Source organism: Phytophthora parasitica, assembly GCF_000247585.1.
Source record: "Phytophthora parasitica INRA-310 unplaced genomic scaffold supercont2.22, whole genome shotgun sequence".
Lineage (NCBI taxonomy): Eukaryota > Oomycota > Peronosporomycetes > Peronosporales > Peronosporaceae > Phytophthora > Phytophthora nicotianae.
The window spans coordinates 279,718-298,213 of record NW_008649008.1 but is presented as its reverse complement, the minus strand read 5'-3'; the positions used below and the strand labels follow the sequence as shown (position 1 = coordinate 298,213).

The 18,496-nt window shown below is 51.0% G+C and overlaps 9 protein-coding genes across 9 annotated transcripts; 3 read left to right on the top strand and 6 right to left on the bottom strand.

Annotated features, from left to right (window-relative positions):
• Positions 1-668: 668 nt before the first annotated feature.
• Positions 669-1,109, top strand: PPTG_10543 (hypothetical protein; the record flags this gene model as incomplete). The annotated part of the gene is made up of 1 exon (XM_008905921.1): positions 669-1,109. The coding sequence occupies one exon, from the start codon at positions 669-671 to the stop codon at positions 1,107-1,109; it is 441 nt and encodes a 146-aa protein (XP_008904169.1).
• A 744-nt stretch (positions 1,110-1,853) lies between these two features.
• Positions 1,854-1,997, bottom strand: PPTG_22736 (hypothetical protein; the record flags this gene model as incomplete). The annotated part of the gene is made up of 1 exon (XM_008905920.1): positions 1,854-1,997. The coding sequence occupies one exon, from the start codon at positions 1,995-1,997 to the stop codon at positions 1,854-1,856; it is 144 nt and encodes a 47-aa protein (XP_008904168.1).
• Positions 1,998-3,344: 1,347 nt separating this feature from the next.
• On the bottom strand, positions 3,345-3,763 carry PPTG_10542 (hypothetical protein). The gene has a single exon (XM_008905919.1). It carries the CDS (start codon positions 3,729-3,731, stop codon positions 3,486-3,488), a length of 246 nt encoding a protein of 81 aa, XP_008904167.1. The 5' UTR covers positions 3,732-3,763; the 3' UTR covers positions 3,345-3,485.
• An 899-nt stretch (positions 3,764-4,662) lies between these two features.
• Positions 4,663-4,896, bottom strand: PPTG_10541 (hypothetical protein; the record flags this gene model as incomplete). Its single annotated transcript, XM_008905918.1, has 1 exon — positions 4,663-4,896. One exon carries the CDS (start codon positions 4,894-4,896, stop codon positions 4,663-4,665), a length of 234 nt encoding a protein of 77 aa, XP_008904166.1.
• Positions 4,897-5,106: 210 nt separating this feature from the next.
• On the bottom strand, positions 5,107-8,704 carry PPTG_10540 (hypothetical protein). Its single transcript, XM_008905917.1, has one exon. The coding sequence runs from the start codon at positions 8,519-8,521 to the stop codon at positions 5,231-5,233; it is 3,291 nt and encodes a 1,096-aa protein (XP_008904165.1). The 5' UTR covers positions 8,522-8,704; the 3' UTR covers positions 5,107-5,230.
• A 129-nt stretch (positions 8,705-8,833) lies between these two features.
• Positions 8,834-10,742, top strand: PPTG_10539 (hypothetical protein). The gene is made up of 3 exons (XM_008905916.1): positions 8,834-8,937; positions 9,000-9,066; positions 9,123-10,742. The coding sequence occupies exons 1-3, from the start codon at positions 8,883-8,885 to the stop codon at positions 10,615-10,617; spliced, it is 1,617 nt and encodes a 538-aa protein (XP_008904164.1). The 5' UTR covers positions 8,834-8,882; the 3' UTR covers positions 10,618-10,742.
• PPTG_10538 (hypothetical protein) lies at positions 9,636-13,027 on the bottom strand. The gene is made up of 2 exons (XM_008905915.1): positions 12,901-13,027; positions 9,636-12,828 (listed from the first exon to the last, which is right to left on the bottom strand). The coding sequence occupies exons 1-2, from the start codon at positions 12,978-12,980 to the stop codon at positions 10,668-10,670; spliced, it is 2,241 nt and encodes a 746-aa protein (XP_008904163.1). The 5' UTR covers positions 12,981-13,027; the 3' UTR covers positions 9,636-10,667.
• A 383-nt stretch (positions 13,028-13,410) lies between these two features.
• Positions 13,411-17,404, bottom strand: PPTG_10537 (hypothetical protein; the record flags this gene model as incomplete). The annotated part of the gene is made up of 3 exons (XM_008905914.1): positions 13,411-16,914; positions 16,973-17,116; positions 17,177-17,404. 3 exons carry the CDS (start codon positions 17,402-17,404, stop codon positions 13,411-13,413), a joined length of 3,876 nt encoding a protein of 1,291 aa, XP_008904162.1.
• A 409-nt stretch (positions 17,405-17,813) lies between these two features.
• On the top strand, positions 17,814-18,490 carry PPTG_10536 (hypothetical protein; the record flags this gene model as incomplete). The annotated part of the gene is made up of 2 exons (XM_008905913.1): positions 17,814-17,901; positions 17,964-18,490. 2 exons carry the CDS (start codon positions 17,814-17,816, stop codon positions 18,488-18,490), a joined length of 615 nt encoding a protein of 204 aa, XP_008904161.1.
• Positions 18,491-18,496: the final 6 nt, after the last annotated feature.

Genomic DNA, 18,496 nt, shown 5'->3' with positions numbered 1-18,496 from the left:
ATCTTGCACCGTGGTCACCACCTGTCGCATGACCGAGAGTTCGTGGCTTGAGCAACTTGAATGTAGCCACTTCAGCGATTACTTAGAAATCACTACACCACACATGCGCAGTGCCAACAGCAGCTGAGACTGCAGAGGCGATATTGGACTGGCTCAGTCGTTACGGAGCACCTCGTGTGTGGATAAGTGACCAAGGCAGTCATTTCAAAAACCAAGTTGTGGCTGAAGTGGCAAGGCGCCTTACTAGTGGACAGAGGTTTACGGTGGCGTATAGCCCATGGACAAATGGATCAATCGAGAGGCTCAATAGGGACTTAGTGCAGGTCTTTAGAGCCATGTGTTTCGAGGCAAAGGTGGACATTCGTGATTGGCCACATTTCATACCAGTGGTACAGTCGAATCTGAACCATACCCAGGTCCCGTCTCTTGGGAACAAGGCACCAGTGGAGCTTTTATGTGTTCTACCTGCTGCTTCTCCACTAGACTTCGGTTCAACACCCAAGACAACCCTTTTCTTGAGCTAGGGACGACCTCCAGCCAGATCAAGAAGAAGTTAGCCTTGCTGCAAGCTAGGGTGCAAGAGATGCACAAGGTTGTACAAGAAGCAAGGGCGAACCAATCGAAACGGAATCAGAAGGCACAGAGAACAGCTAGGAAGGCTAACTTCGATGTTGGTGAACAACGTGTTGAGGTCAAGGGTGGACCAAAAACACAACAACAAGTTACTCGTTACATGGATAGGCTCGAACCAGGTTATTGATACAGACGAACACTCCTTTTGTGTACAGCACTTATTGACTGGAGTGAAAGCAGACGTGCACGCCTCACGCCTCAAGGTCTACGCAGATGCGTCTGTTGGAGTAACAGAGGAGATCCGAGAGCACGTGGCTGCTCAAGGAATCGTCCTTACGGTTGCGGAACTCAAAGAGCATCGGTGGAACTCGGCGAAGAAGTGTCACGAGATACTGGTAGGGTGGAAAGGTCTGGAGCCAATTGAGGACTCGTGGGAGTCGCTCAGTTCATTGTACAAGGATATACCAGTGATGGTGAAGCAGTACATAGCTGCATCAAGTGATGTTGAGCTTACTGTAACATTGGAGCAACTTTAGAGCTTCAACTTGAAGAGGCTATGTTGCTTGATCAAGGTACCATGAATTTGGTACATCGGAATATTCGAGCAACATCCAAGGCTCGGCGGCATCAAAGTGTGCGGTCAAGTCTTGGTGAGGCAGTGTAGTGGGGCGACGGTCTTCAGGACCTGACCACGCACTGTGCTGGTGGCCGAGGACGGTCCCAGCAGGAACTGGCGTAGAATAAGACTCAGGGATGGGACGACTCGACGCAGATACTTAGGCAGTGATGTAGGAGTAGCTGACGAGAGTCTCAACTATCTCATTTTGGATTTTGCAAAGTACAATACAAGCAAGAGTTCAAAGGAAGCACCAGCTTCTCTCGCAAGTGTGTTCATTCGGATCCCACTACAACCTACTGAAATTTTGAGGACGCTATTTTGATATGATGCTCCAATTGTATTGACCGACTGCTGGCTTGTTGCAAGAACCGGCCAATCGCAGCACGTCTATAGGCTCCAATAGTGATAACTGGAAAAAGCACCGCGACAAAAGTTATGGACACTAGTTTATTTTGGGATTGTGTGGGAGGAGAGTGAAGGTAACTATGTATCCACTGGTATGGTAAGGCCACTTCTGGTTGAGAAAGTAAACTGAATTCTGAAGGCTTACAGAGCCTACCAGCGCGCTGCTGCCGCTGCTTATCTACTCACGACCCTGTTGGGCGTCTTGGAGCTCTTAGTCCTGCTACTGCGTCGCCACTCTCCGTCGACGCCGTTGCCTTCACCACATGCACTGGATCCACAGCACTTCGGTGTATCCAGGTACGCAAGCTGCCTGATCGACGTCAGGCAGCGAATATCCATGCAGACGCTCGAACTTGCAGCCATCCTTGTCCTTCTGTGGCTCGAAGTGGCCACGCGCCATGTATCCGGCACGTACTTGGTCACGACGCCACACTTCATCACCACATCCTGTTCGGCGGCTTCACGCGCCCACACGTTGCGATCCCAACGCGCTTGCTCGCCACGCAGCCTCCTCCCTCTTCGCTTCTCGCCTCTTTGTTCCAACTGACCCTTTCGACTTTGATATCAGGTTTCAGAGTCAACGTCACCACAACTGGCTCTCATACAGCATTTGTATGGGGAGGAGGACAAGCTTTCCGACGAGGAGCGCAAGAGGATCAAGGGTCTAGCCGAGGGTGGCTTTTCGGGGCGTGAGATCGCTCGGCGCGTGAGGCGCTCTCCTCAAGGCGTTGCAAACGTACTGAGCAAGGATGTCGAGAAACAAATTTTGCATTATTTTAATGGTTAGGGGCAATAATCTTGCCAGTCAAGCACGGAAGTACGGCAATGGAAAACGCCGTTTTTCTGACCTTAAGCTCAACGTGAGTAAACAGCAACACGTAAAAGGCGAACACTTGAAAAATTTGCCACAAACCCAACACACAGGCCCCATGCCAACAAATTAACCTAAATGGTCACTCTCTTACTACAAAACTACGGTTTGAGAGAGTACGATACTCAAATAGCCAACATTGGGTACTTTACGGTTTCCACATGAAACATGGCTCAAGAAATATGTACGGGGAGTTGTGCATACACCTAAATTTGCGATTACGTCGATATGGCTTGGGATTAACAATTGATTAAAAGTTTGAAAACATTTTATGAGTTTTTTTTTTTTTTTTTGGGGGGGGTCCCTTCAGTGAAGTGAGGGGCTCCCTTCGCTCTGTGCGTCTGCGAGGCGCATCCGCGAAGTGCACGCTGCACTATCGTCAATCCGCGTAGCCTTGACATCTTTAATAGCATCCAGGCTAAGTCTAGAAGCTTGTCAGCTTGTACAAGCTGATCGTACGCAACAAACTCTGCTCGTCTGTCAACTAAGGTAGATTAATGTTAAGTTAATACCTGACAACTCGTGCGTATTTACAGCAATTGCGGCTTTTACAGAGCCGCTGATAGCCATTCATCATTCAGCTTATCACTCCTGTCCTGTCAAGTGTTCACATACCCCACAATTGAACCGATTGCAGTCCCGATAGCAGATAAATCTGTGCAATCTGTTGCAATCAACGATGGATCCTCAATGCTCTGCAACGTTGATTAAGAAGTGTTAGATACAATGCACGTCAAAAGTATAGCATTCCAAAATTGTCAGATGGCGAGAAGTTTAACCTATTACAGTACAATAGTTTTAATATTTAAAAATTAAAAAAGCATGTCGCATCAATCTCAAATAGAAATTGAACGAAGGATCAGACGACAATTGCTCCTGGCCCAATTAATGTTGGTGAGGCTGTCCACCCAGCTTCTAGCTGACCTTCCCGGACGCGCGCCTTTTGCAGCAGTCCGCGGTGTAGCTCCCTTCAATTCGGCGGAGAGCATCGATAAATAGACGTTAGTTTTTTTGTGCTCACAAAAGGCGATGCTGTCGTTGCGCCACTGCCACGAGACGGATGAACCCCTCGTTGATGTATTCGATCGCGAATACGAACAAGTAGACGGCTCCGACGAACACGACCGTGAAGAGAATTCCCGACAGAACACACTGCTGCAGCGTTCTAGGCTCTGGCTCCTCATCTTTTGGGTTTTCCTCGTTGCAGATTATCACTGTTACTTCGTTCGACGATGAAGGCAGAGGCATCACTTGAGTCGCCATTCTGATTGAAGGACGAAGAGCCTGTTGAGACGTGAGCTGAAATTGGTGAATTCGAAAGTGAGCAACGAGAAATGGAAGACTTCCGGACCTTCATGATGTCCACCACGATCCGATGCATAAACTGTATACAAATGTACTAACGCACCCACACCATCATCAGGAGAATTAAATGGACTCGACGGTTGATGGTACACATGCTCGTGAACGAGATGACAGCTTTAAGCGCAGTGTGACAGCTTTATTATCCTCCATTCGACGAGATGGCTAATGAACCCACTAATAAGTGCTTCACGTCCTCGCTTTCTGCGTGAGAATGAGATTCCATCCCGTGTTGCTCATTCTCCGACTAGAACTGTATCCCAGTTTTCTTGAGCAAGATGGACGCAAATGGGACTTGACCCGTGCTCTGACGTCATGCATGGTTCTAGAGGCCTTGCTGTTTCATCCGACAACGTGTTGTTCGCTCTAACATGACCTGGCCAGCTCCAGTTATAATTCATCGACACTATGGTAAGGTAGCAGCAAGCTGAAAAACGTGTCGTCCTCAACAGCATGCGTGTACTAATTAAGTTAGTACTACACTTATAAACAACTAATGGGTTATTAATCGAATCGTGTTGATCACTAGAAAGTGTTGCTCATCAATATCTCCAACAAGACTAAGACGATGCCCGGCTCACGATGAGCAGCAACGGTATGAATTTAAGAGCCCTCGTAGTGTGTTTCTCAGACGAAGTTACCATTAACGAGAATCGTTCAAAGTTTTATACTACAACCCAAGCAACAGGAGAGGAGAGTCCGGCGTAGATGAAACTGAAAGTTGCGATGGCAAAATCAAGGTTACATGTTTAAATACGTTAACTACGGGAGGGTCTGACATTGACGATGGTAGCTGGGCTGTTAATGGCGTTGAGTGTCTTCAGGATTCCCATCATTGGCGAGTGAGAACCAGCAAGAGCGTGAACATGTCTCCGAAGAATGTGACGGCAGCCACGCAGCCGTAGAGGAATCCGCACGATGTCAACGTGTACATGAGGCCCAGGAATAGCTTGTACGTGAGACTGGGGCGCTGATCCACGAGCTCCGTCTTGTTCACGTTGTCGTCCTTGGACGGGAAGACCACAACCGTCACTTCGTCTGAAGCCAAAGGAGCAATCTGAGCCATGGTTACTATTTACTGGGGTTGAAGTGAGCTGAAGCGGGCGAATTCGTGAGTGAGGGAGGACCTGGTCGATCTCAACAGGGGTCATAAGCAGAGAGACAGGCGATGATGGTCTCGGCACATAATGTCCACTTAACTTGAGTATAGACCATCCTGTGACGCACGGCCTGGGCTGATGTGTTGGCGGTGCCAAAACGGATGGAAAACACTGCAAACCTGTCAAACCTGAGATAAGATTCACTAAGATTTCTGCTAATTTGCTTTATGCTGTACATGACGTTTAATTCCTAACGTGTTTTTTTATCCTATCCTATCATACATGACTTAAGCTGTACATTCAGGATAAGAGGTCCGGATAAGGGAAGACGGCACTTGAGAGGTGGTCGGGCATGGTCGAGTGCTTAATGGGGGACGTGACAGTGGACGGAGACGACGGCGCTTTGCTGGTTTGGCGACGGATCTGCGCGTGCAGGTGCTGGAACTGCTGACGCGCGCGGAAGGCGTTGGCCTGCATTTGCTGCATAGCGTACAGCTCCTGGATCTGCACGGCGTAGCTGGCGTGCAGCTGTTGCAGTTTAGCCGCGAGCTGCTTCTTATGCCGTCGCTTAAGCTGCTTGCGCTTAAGATAGTCGTGCGCCACATTCCGACGCCAGTTCATGCCCGTCGAACTCGATCTCTTCGCGTGCGACGCACAGCAGTCCGGATGCTTGTAGATCCGCTCGCGTTCTGCTAGGAAATTCATCTTAAGCCGCTCGTTCTGGTGCGAAAACTGCATAAGCAGGTTAGTCTGTTCGGTAGCCGCTGCAGTACAATCCGCCTCAACGTCGTCCATCATCGTGACGTCAGTACTGCTCGCTGAAGTCGAAGCGTACTGGTACATGGTCGCAGCCAAGAGAGAGCCGTTGTCACTAAGGAACGGCACAGACACGAACTCTGGCTCGTACTGTTCCAGCTGCTCCAGTTCCTCGTCCAATTCGTCTTTCTCAAGCTCCACTTGGTTCTCTTCCTCAATCTGTGGCTCTTCAGACGCAGCTTGTTCCTGCGATTTCTTCCGGCCACGCTTAGTAACTTTAGCTGCAGGCTTGTTGATCGGTTTGGTGTCTTCAGTGCTGTCGATGTCGGCGAATAGAGCTTGCGCCTTTATCCTGTGTATGGCCTTCTTAGCGGCATTCTTCGTCTGGGTAGCGGTCGAGCTGAGCTGCGTCAACAACGCCGCTGCATCCGTGAGTTCTTCCTGGTTGTCCGTCCTGGGCGGAGTCCACTGCAGCTCCTTTAACGCCAGCAGCTGTCTCTCCGCTCTAGATAACTTGGCCTGCTCGGGAGTGTTGGGGTTCGAAGAGCCTGAACACGACGAGATCGACACCACCGGCGACGCTGTGCTAGTTGACGCTGTGCTAGTTGACGTCTTGCTGCGCTTCGGAGTCGTTATCCTGTCGCTGGGCTTCTCCTGTTCAGTAACCTGCTTCAGCTTGGGCTTCTTCTGCAACGTCTTCCTCTTCTCTCCAGCCTCCTTCGACGCCTTCTCACTCTCCAGTCGACTGCGCTTAACCTTGCGTCCTGTATCCTGAGGCTTCGTACGCTTCTGAAGCCGTTGCTTGTCCTTCTCATCGTCCGAGTCGCTGTCGCTATCGGAGCTTGCGCCGAGATCCCGCATCACATTCCTTAGGTCGCTCTTCACCTGTGAGTACTCCTTATCCTGTTGGTTACGGTGTAAGAAGGCGTCTAAGCTGCGTACAAGAAGCTGGTCCTGATTCGCAGCCACCACCATCCACTTGTCCTTCTCCGTCTCTGGAAGAGGAAGCACCGCCAATAACCCGCTCGTATTCACTCGTGTAAGGTCCGAAAACTGCGCTTGGAAGTCCAGCGACGGGTCCACAAAGAACTTCTCGTAGCCTTCGATATAGTCCAGAGGCGTAGCGATCCCAGTCTCCTTCTTGGGCTGATGGAAGAACACACTGCCGTCGCTGCACATACCCACCGTAAACGGCGCCTTATCCTGTCCAGCCACTTTACTCACAGTGCGCATATGACGCTGCGTGTCTTCAGTACGTCGACGGCTTCCACGCGGGTTCCACGCACGCAATGAATTCGCGTTCCTAGACGTGAGTAAAGCTTCACGTTGGGCTCGTTGTTCCTTGGCAGACAGCGGCAAGTCCAGATCCATACGACTAGCAGACTGGAGATCAATGACTGCAAGAGATTCGCTGCCTCCGTACGCGTAGTCTCCATACACAGCCACCGTATCGACCGTCTGCTTCACATCCGTGTGTGATTTCTTACGGATCGTCACCGAGTTCTTAGCAGCGTCATAGTCTTCTTCCAAGTGCCAGATACGCACATTCTGGTGCTCCGACTTGGAGATAAACTGGTTAATTACGGTAGGATGGAACGTGATGAACTCCAGCGAGATCCCGTTGGTCTGCTTGTCGAACACACACTCCCAACTCCACTGCAAGTCTCGGGTCTGGTAGAATCGCCACATGTGCACGTTCTTGATGCCGATACCGCATAATAACCGGTATTCCGTCTTTTTGCTGCCTTTATGGTAGAAACTCCTGGCTGCTGCGAAGCCCTTGAGCTTAGCGTCCGAATACGTGTGCGAAATGGACTTGGCAGACGGTAACCCGAAGGCATTGGCCGCTTCCTCGTCTCCACTGTCGTCGCTGTCGTTTGCAGTTAATACCTGAGTGTTATTTGACTGCTGCATGTCGTTAGGAGACGGGAGAGTGATGCTGTCCACTTCGAACGCTCGAATCTCCGTTGAACCGCGGTATACTCCAGCGAAGATGAATTTGCCGTCTTCCGGGATGGATACAGTCACCATTATCTGAGTATACATGCCTCGAGGCATGATTTGGTCCAATAGGACGCCACGACGGAAGACTAGAGAGTCCTTGGTTAAAGGATACAGATAGACCATGCCGTTGTAGAAGCCTACGACCAAAAACTTGCCGTTCGGAGCCACAGCGACGGAGGAGACGGTGGAGGAGACGGAGAACTGGTACTCGAGGCCCAAAGGAGGCATAGACGCGCAGCTGGCTGTGGATAGAGCGGGACTTTGAGATAGAGACTCTCTAACGACACGCATGTTGCCGATAGTGGCGGCGTCGAAGGTTACTTCGGCCTCGTCACTGGAGTAACCTTCATCCTCGGAGCTGGAAGAGGAGCTACTGCTCTCTACAGGCTCCTCTTGCGTCTTCTTCTTGTCGCTGATGTGTTTGACTGGAGTAGGGAACTCTAACTTCCTGGTAGGATCGTGGGACGCCGGCTTGTCGGTGCTTGTCCGGTTGGAAATGTCCTCGAGCACACGTGCGGCCTTGGAGAGGCTCTTCTTGTGTTTGATCTTGAGGCTGAGCTTTTTGCTTTTCTTATCCTGTGTCTTAAGCTGTGTGGATGGCGTAGAGAGGCCGTGGACACGCTTGACAGACTTGAGCTTACGTGTCGGCTGGCCGCTCAGTGTGAGCTTGTTCTGCGGCTTCTGTGCCGGCTCTGGCGACAGGAAAGAGGGCGACGCGAACGTCTTGCTCGGCTCTTTCTTGCTGTCAGCAGTGATGCTGCTGCTTTTGGCCGGCGTGGAAGCTGCAATGAGGGCAGCGAGGCCGTTGCCGGATGAATTGGACGAGCTCATGTTCGGCAAGATTTCTCCGGCTGTAGAGACACGTGGATGATCGTGGAGGTCAGGAACTGCAGTCAATACACGACGGCAGACGATGTACTACAAGCCGTCGCACACGCGCGGGGGGAGGGGGGTGAAGGGCAGGGAGGTTGCGTACGAGAGGAGTGCCCGGTGAGCCGGTAGCGTCTTGCGAAATGAAGACGAATGCGCGCGCAAAGTGCGCGCCAAAACAGCATCGTGTGGTCCACTGTAAAATCAGCTTTAATCAGATTTTATTTCGTGTATGATTGGCTGATATCACAAAGATTTCTGTCCAATTGCGTGTCGAGTATCAATGGCTGGGTGATAGACCCCAAGTGACCCACTATCAGCCATGGCGGACGCTCGATCTCCCGTGCTGGAACCGGGCGCCGACCTTAAGCACCTCGGTACGCTACTACACTCCCTCTACATACACTCACACTTTCTAACCCTCTACTCCTCCTTACAGAGTCCATGCTGGACGACAAGAACCAGAAGAAGCGCAATAAGAGCAAGAAGTTCGACGAACCTTACGAGTACGTCGCGTAGTACTTAACAGTACTATACTATTTTCCTAACCAATACTATCCAGAGGCAAACTCGAAGGATGGTCTCCTGTCGACGAGCCCATGGAGAAGCTCACTTTAAACCCCGTAGAAGACAAGAAGAAACTCTCCAAGGCCGAGAGGAAGAAACTCGCAGCCGAGGCCTTCGCCAAGGCCGGCGGCGTCCCGAAACGTGAAAAATTGTCCAAGGCCGAGCGTCGCGCTCAGCAAGAAGCCAATAGGCAGAAAAAAGAGGCCAATAACGCTCCAAACAAGCCCAAAAAAACCGAGACTGCAGCTCCGACGCCCACTAACGTGCGTCTACAGTATGATGACGCCAAGAAGATAGCTCGTCGCTCCAAAGCTGCCGTCGTAGTGCGTACTCAGGCCCAGAAACAGGTGGAAATGTTCTCCCATTTGCCGCAATACGAGCGCGAGAGCTCCTTGTCCCTCAACGTGGGCTTCTCCAATAAGGAGGAGGTGCATTCCGCTGTGCTTGCGCTCGGTCTCAAGTACGCAGAGGGAAAAATATCGGGCGGAAATGCTCGCTGTATCGCAATGATCACCGCATTCCAGCAAGTGATCGACGACTATGTGACTCCGCAGGATAAACAACTGCGTCGCGACCTGGACAAGCGTCTACGTCCGTTAATTCAGTACCTTATCGACTGCAGACCGCACGGTATCGGCATGGGCAACGCCATCCGCCGACTGCGTCGCGTTATCGGCTCGACTCCCCCGGAACTCAGCGAGGAAGAAGCCAAGCGTCGTATCCGCGAGGAGATGGACGACTACGTGCAGAGCCGCATCTTGCTGGCCTCGCGTGCTGTGGTCAAGAACGCGCAGTCCAAGATCAGCGAAGGAGACGTCATCCTGACGTACGCGCGAGCCAATGTGGTGGAGGAATTGCTACTGGAAACAGCCAAGACGTCGCCCGAGATCGCTGCCAGTCTGCGGATTATCGTCGTGGACTCCCGTCCGCACTATGAAGGTCGCAAGATGGTCAGTGCACTCGCTAGTGCGGGTTTGCAGTGCACCTACCTGCAGATCAACGCGCTGTCGTACATTATGCGAGAAGTTACCAAGGTGTTCCTGGGAGCTGCAGCCTTTATGAGCAACGGTGTGGCTGTGGCTCGTGTGGGGACGGCCCTGGTGGCGATGACTGCGCACGAAGCCAATGTTCCCGTGCTGTTCTGCTGCGAGACGTACAAGTTCTCCGACCGCGTGCAGCTGGACGCCATCACGCACAACGAACTAGGAGATCCCGACGAGCTCGTGTCTTCGTACTGCATCGATAAGCCGCACTCTCGACGTCGTACTGGCGGCAGTGTCGGGAATGCGTCCAGTGGTGCCTCGAGCGGCCACATCTTGTCCGACTGGCGTGACTTGGCTGATCTGAAGCTGCTGAACCTCGTGTACGACGTGACTCCGATCGACTACGTGTCTATGGTGGTCACGGAGCTGGGTATGATCCCGCCTACTTCTATCCCTGCTGTGCTGCGTGAATATTCTCGTGATGGCGTCGTGGACGGAGCGCTGTAGGTAAGTCAAAGTTGAGGACACAGTCAATTCAGTGTCGTTTGATTTAGAGTTTACTGTTCGCCACGTTCAATGCTCTTCTGTTTCTTCTTGTCTTCGCGCTCCTGTTGAGCCCTACGACTCGCCGCAGCCTCGGAATCCTCCTCGTCGTCCTGCGTCATGAGCTGCGTACACACGTCCATCAGCTTGGGCTGGCGTAGTTCACGGAAGCGCAGAGACAACATATCGATCGCCGTCAGCACCTCCATCGGACTCTGATCGTCGTCACTAGTAGCTGACAGCACCGCCATCTTGGGATACCTCTGACTGAAGTGCGTGAGCAGCAGGTGACGCGCGTTGGCTTGCCGTCCGACCTGAATCGCCTCAGCCATGGTACAGTGCGCCTTGTCCTTGGCTTCTTTGGTCAACTCGTCCTCGAACGTGGCTTCGTGGACGATCAGGAACGCGCCTTTGGCCTTTGTCGCCAGCTTCTCACTCGGCCGACAGTCTCCAGAGAACGCCAGCTTGGCGCCGTCAGTGAACGTCAATACAACAGCGTACGACTGATGTGCGTGTTTGACCGGAACACACTCGAGCTGCGATATATTCAACGTCTCTCTCAGCCACACACGGACGCGAGCAGCTTCAGCATGGAATTCAACCTCTTCGCTGCGAGAGTCGCTCTCGTCGAAGCTGTAGTTCTCTACGAACGAGTATTTGCCACGCACCGTCGGGTCTTGAGTCGAGTATTCGTCCAGCCAGAACTGGAGCGGCGTAGGTCCGATGACCAGTAGCGGCTCCATGGTCGACACACGAGCGCTTAATAACCGTAGCAAACCGAGATGATGGTCAGCGTGGTTGTGCGAGATCCAGACGCACTTGAGACGATCCACCAGCTCCTGTAGACGCCTTCTATCACCTCCAGCGTAGCGATACATCTGTCCCAAGCTGCCTTCTCCACAGTCCAGCATCATCCCAGCCCACTCTTCGTCGTCTTTCCCTGTCGGGAGCTCTAGATACATGCCGGTGACGTTGCGATACTTGGACGGAATAGCGCACCCAGTGCCCAAAAACGTGATGCGACCGTCTACGAGGTCTTCATCCAGCTTCGAGGCTTCAGGCTCTTGAGCTGCGATATCTACTACACTCTCGCAGATCTCGTCGAAGTCCAGACGTGGCCAACAACTGGACGAGTCAAAGCCGCGACGAGCTTGAGGAGACAGAATGAACTTAAGCATACTCTCGCCTAGAGACAGCTTCGACGTGTCGGTGAGGTCCAATGAGGCGTCTAGAACACGTGAGAAAGGTTCGATTGGGTCGCGCAGTTCATGTGCTTCGTTGGACGGAAAAGCGTGGGGAAAGACAGCGTGTAGCTGAGCCTGGAGCTTGGCTGAAGCGCGATACACCGTCTTCTGTGCACAAGCGTCGTGTCCGAGCAGCACGTGACGTGCTTGAGCACCGAAACTGCGTGTCCACTCTGCATATTTCGGGTGACGCAGAACGTCGAGACTCCCGAGATGAAACACCACTTCCACCTGCACTTGATCCTTCCCCTCTGTCTCTTTGTATCTGTTGAAGCCTTCACTACTCACCAGTGCATCTACATGTGCAATAGTAGGGCAACTAACCACTACACAAGCCGCTGCGGGAGCCGATGGCAACACACAGTCACTCGACTTGACCACTTTGCCGTCGGGAAGTGTCACATCCTTGCCCTGGTGTAGTTGTCCGAATAATTTGCCTTTCGGTACACCTAACGCCTTTGCTTTCTCCACTAGAAATTTACCTCTTTGAGGTCTAGTCTCCACCACGTAGCTCACACTCACATGAGTTTCTTCACCTTCGGACGTTGGACTCTCGTTCAGTTTCCGCTTAGCTCCAGCCCGAGGCTTTGCTACGGCTACAGCGTGCACCACCACCTCGTCATCTTCATAGCAGCTTTTAACACCCTTCTCCTTATCTTCAGGGCTAATCGGAAGCACCTCTGATGCCTCCAGTTTGAACTCCGGGCGATACAAAAAGTGACGTGTAGCTTTCAAATACTGTTTAGTATTGGGCGGTCCGTGGACGTGTAGACCGGATTTACCCGTGTCCGAGACGGTGAGCACCATACCGGGGAGGCCTCCAACAGTATGAGACCGGAGTTCAGTCAGGAAAACGTGCTGCAGCTTGGCTAGACGTACGTGGTGCTCCATACACAGTCGCTGCGTGCCATCTCCGACGTTGAATAGGAAACTGCGCAGCCCACAGAACAGGGTTAGCGGAACTACATTGCACAGGCATGGGGAAGGGTGTCTATTAACGCACCGTCGCGTCTCCGTGGACAGAAGAAGGCTGGGGGCCGTCTCCACGGACTGCACGCTAAGCACCTGCACTTGCACGACCATATTGGCAAATGGCAGATCCAATGGCGTCGACTGTCAGATACTTATTGGAATAGTTAACTTAATATTTGAACATACAGAATTCCAGTATATTGGATAATTGTATGCGAGACATAACGAAATGTAAGTGTTGGTCTGTAGCCATTTCGCATACTTACTATTATAACGTTAGTTGAAGTTTAGCTGATCTAACCATAAGCTTCCCTCCTGCTCTGACGTGTCGTGGCTGCGAGCTCTGGCGCTATAGGAATCCGATTAAGGGAACCGGATCGACTGGATTGACGCTGCTTCTGGAAGCTCAAGACTCGCATCGTCACGGCCTCTTGAACCGGTAAATCGCCCGACGCATGCCTGCCTGGAAGTTGATCTACTCCGTTGAATGCAAAACTGCTCCCTGCGTAGAACGTTTAAGTCATTTTTACACACACAAAACCTAAATCAGAGATCTAAACGTACGAGCTTGTGGCTGCGGTAGAGCTCCCTTGAACGAGTCCAACTTGACGAGATTGTTGGTGCTGCTGCTTCGTCGGTGTGGAGACGGCGGCTGAGCTGTCACGACGAACGTGTTGGGTTTGTTTTCTTTAATATCACTCCTGTTATCCTCATCAGCAGACTGCTCGGCTACAAAAAGCTTGTCGACGGAAGGAGAGCTGTTCGGTATCATCGGAGCGACGACATCGCTGACCCGCTTGGACTTACTAGAGCGAAATCTTTCGCGTAAAATATCCTCGGCACGCGGTCGGAATTGCTGCTGAGCTGCAGTGGCTGTAAAGTCGATGAGCATGGCTGCTACGGGACATAGGAGAAGCAACGTCCAGTACCGTTGCAGTCCGATCATGAACATGGGTACACCGAACATGTCATAGCTCATGAACGTGAACTGAGGATACACCAGCAAGAAGAAGATAAATAGCCAAGTGCTGAAGACCATGACTGCGAGGTGGTACTTGTTCCAGTTCAACGCTAGCAGCGACACCTTGAGGTTCATAGTGCCCAGTAGAATTGTGTAGAACAGCGTACCAATCACGTATAACCCGTAGTTTGTGCGTTGATTACCAGCGTAACATCCGAAGAAACAGATCAGCGCGTGGCCTACGGAGTTCAGGATCGTCTTGGCAAAAACGCGCATATTCAAGTCACTGTCGTACTGACCACGACGATAAAGTTGCGGGAACCTTAACACCACATCTTCCGAAATATCTTGATCAAAGACACCAATTACAATAATCGGAAGTGCTAAGAAAAAATTCCAGCCGGCCATCACGAAGCTCTCGAATAGTGGAGCGCCGGATTGGCCATTGTAAAAATTGAATACGAATAGACTGATCACCAACGCGATGTTTTTGTAGAACGAGTAGCGGATCACCTTGCAGATGCGCTTATAGTTACATCGTCCGTGTAGTAAAACCAGTCGTGTTAGGAACGGAAACTGAGCGATTGCGTAGTCGCTGGCGTTTACAGCTTGCACACCTTCTTTCCCACATATTCCTACTCCAACGTGAGCTGTTTGGATCATACTCACATCGTTCGCGCCGTCTCCTATCGCTAAAGTGATCGGTTGTTCTCCTTTCTTTTCAAGGCCTTGGCGTCCACCCTTACGTACAAGTTGCACTATCTCTGCCTTTTGTGATGGGCTCACCCGACAAGCTATAAGAGCTTTACATACCTTAGCGATATCCAAGAGCTTGTGAGTCAGAACTTCAACACGTTCAATTGTTTGTGTCGACATTTTAGCTCTAGCGTCGCGTGACGGGAAAATGTGAACGAGAGCTTTACCATCACACACCATTGCGAGGTTATCAGCGACCGTATTCCCTCGAATAAGCCGCTGAATCTCGGGAGTCTCGTGGAGCGCGTCCAGTTGTGCACTCAACGCTTCCAGTCGCTCGGCATTAACGTATAACAACTGCATCTTGTCGTTAATTAGTCGACAAGCGTGGCCAATATTAATTGCAGTCTCTTCTCGATCTCCCGTTAGAACCCAGACTTTAATTCCAGCTTGAGCAAGGTCGAAGATAGCCGAGGGAACTCCCTCTTGTAGCTTATCCTCGATTGCAGTTACACCTAGAAGTTGCATATTTTTCTCGATCATCTCGGCACACGCGTCCAGTTTTGTTTCACGGTCTTCGAGTGCTGTTGACGCAGCCACGTATGCTTCATTGTAGTGTCTGTATTCTTCTGCTGTAAGCACTCGACGACCGAGAACAAGCGTGCGCAGTCCTTCCCGAGCGTAATTACGTAAATGTCCAATAAGCTTCCCGTGAATAGCAGTATCACTATCATTTTTCCCTGTTGCAGCGCGCTCCAGCATCATGTTGTCGGCGCCTTTGCAGTACAAAACATACTCTCGAGTCTCCTCGTTGATCGCCACGACGGACATCCGCTTACGAGTTGAGTTGAACTCGTTGACGTTCACAATCGTATAGGACTTAGTGACTGGTTCCAGTATCCTGTTAGAGTTGCAGTTAGAGTTAGGGAGTAAAGAGGCTTTACGGGAGATCTCGACCTTCATCAAGGGAGCTGGAGATTTAAAATTATATCCAAGACATTTGGCAGCCTTCACTAATGCTTCTTCATCAGGTGATGATGCACGATACACAACTTCCCTCGTCTTAGAGTCCGTCTCGGGAATTACCGTATGACAAATTGACAATAAGGTCAGAAATTCGTGAATAAGTTCTCCTTGTTTCCCACCGGCGTACAAAGCTCGTAACAATCCTGGATCATCAAAATGAATGTTGGGATCAAAGTGAACTTGCGCTTCTTTCGGATCACCTTCTACAATTTTCGTCACGGGATAAACAGGCGATGCTGAGGATACGCTATCCCGAACATCGTCAGTAGCGTCAATATCCAGCCGTACACCACTTGGAGCGTTGACAAGCGGATTCACCTTGGTTTTAGCAGGAGAAGCGGTTGGTTTCGAGGCTGTTGCTGCATCTAAACTCGCCAGAGCAGCCACAGCTCGACCGATCTCGGTAGTTCCAAAACCATACGATATCCCACCGATAGAGCATTTACGAAACTCCATAACGTTACAGGTTAGAGTACCCGTTTTGTCACTAAAGACATACTCGACTTGACCCAATTCTTCATTAAGTTCTGACGTCCTCGCCACGGCATGAACACCGTCGTATACCATATCTTCGTCTCCAGTGATTCGGTTCGCTTGTAGTACTTTAATGATGTCCAGCGACACGTATAGCGAGATGGGTACGAGGTTGTTATACAGGATAAGAAAAGTGAAGAAATTCACGATAAAGTCGTCCACTTGATCCGCTTCTTTAATAAATGGTAGATACCATAATCGACTCGCGCTGTTCTTGCTCCAGGATGCCGCAGCTATCGCACTGGCCAAGCAGAGACCAAACATTGTAGTGAAGATCAACAACATGCAGCGGTTCGCTGTGCGATACAATTTACTCTGCTTCGAGGGCGCTGCACGAGAATTTTGCAATAATTTGGTCTCGCTTCCTGTAAAAATCACAAGACCAACCACAAACGCGCAACTTCGAAGGCTACAGCCGCGTAAAAGCAGATTTTCTGGCCCCAAAGGCACTGCTGTCTCACCTCGATCACCTTCGCGTAGTATCAAGCGCCCTGTGAAGGTGTAGAGCTGGTTGTTCGGCTGTTCGTGCTCGACTGACCCACGCAGCCTCCGTACTGCTGCAGCACACACGGATTCTTGAGAGATAGGAGCTCCTTGCAGCTCTCGCCACCCAACGAGCTGTGCAGTGAGTTTGACAGCTATTCGACGCTTGAGATTTGTTTCTCCATCTAAGTTCGAAGTCTCGATAAAGCACCTTCCTTCCTCTTCAGAGGTAGCGAGAATCACCACGTCTGCTGGTAATTCCTCATGATTTTCCACACACACGAGCTGTCCGACCTGTAAATCCTGCCACGCTATCATCTCCGTCTGTCCTGCAGTATTGATAATCTAACGAAAAAGTTAATAAGAAGTAGTTTTCTTTAAAGTAAAAAAATAGACCGCGTACTCGACAGGAACGGTTATTCTGCTTTTCGTCTGCTTGATGGCGCTTATAGTCCTCGCTTCCCTGTTTCACCATCGTTACTAGAAGAACAAATAATAGCGGACCTGCCGTTGTGAACCGATTCGTCGGGGACCAGGGCGTCGCCAGCTACAGATGCCAAGAACGTTAACATTTCAGCATTTACTGCAATATCTTAGGGATTCTTACCTGTAACACCGCGATGAGGAGGAAGTAGACGTTGGCCACGACACGGAAGAACTCGAATATGGTCTTAGGCACGAAGCTCACTGCTGTATATTTGGACGTAACCATGACATTCCGCGCGTACTGCTTGAAAGTGATGAGCTGCTGATTGGCGCCGCTGTCGTTCAAGAAGACTACGCGGGGCTCTATCCCGGCCACCGCAGCCGAGGAGACGCCTACATTGCTTTTCATGGGCCGCACGTGCACGCGGCGGATCTCACCCTGTCGTGAGCGAGTCAATGCTGCTGATCGTGGCGCCAGCGCCGGGAAATGGGTCGAAAAACGGCAACTTTCAATTGATAAAAACCGACGGGCATCCACAGCTCCCTCCGACCCACTCCAAAAGATCACTTGAGATAATTTTTCAGCATTTTTTTTACTTGGAATTCAGGCTCACATTTAGCCTTGTGACCACAGAGTTCCGTTGTCCTTTTTAGACGTAACGGTTCGAGGACGTTCTTCCCACCGATTGGTTAAACATATGATTATCTGTATTTTAGTATTGACCGAGTTGAAGTTAATGTAGCCAACTTCGATCTAGTACTCGCACGACTTTGTTGCAGACTACTTACGGATTCTTGAGAAGACGCAAGCTGCGATCATGGGCATTACGATCTCCCAGCCTGCGGGTGGAGGCGAGTGTCATGACAGCCCGTTGGCAATCGCTGCTGTTGCAGAGATAACTCAGTGTGAGCGTGATATCTCTCATGCTTTGAAGATGACGATCTGCTAACTGTTGTCGTATTTGCAGTCACTTTGGTGAAACTGCAAGCGCTTCAAGCTATCTGGTGCTCTGGTTCGAGGGAGGAGGGGAATTTGGCGTCTCGAGAAGCAGATCTGAGCTGTGAGGAGTTCGAAGAAGCGCTCAATAGCGTCGGGTTTGCTGCGTCCGATCGAGCCATCTTTGATCGAATTTTTACATTATTGGATCGTACGGGTGATGAACGGATTCTCGCGTTTCAATTCCTCATTGGTGCAGCGGCGCTGCTCCGTGGATCTCTAGACGTGAAGCTTCAAGCTGCGCTGCAGTTTGCTAGCGACGCGGATAAGTCACTTGAGTTTGAACGAGGACTATCGCCTGAAGGACTCAACTTCGCGTTAACAACGCTAACTTCAGTCGCAGGTTTCTTTGGGGACCAACTCGTGACTGCAGCAGATGTGAGGCGAGTCGTAGACGACGTGTGCGGTACAGAAGGATGTTGCTCGTCCGAGGAACTTGTCAAGAGCCTTGAAGGACATTCGTTCGTACAGCAGTACGTATACTCCAATATCCACTAGTTGACG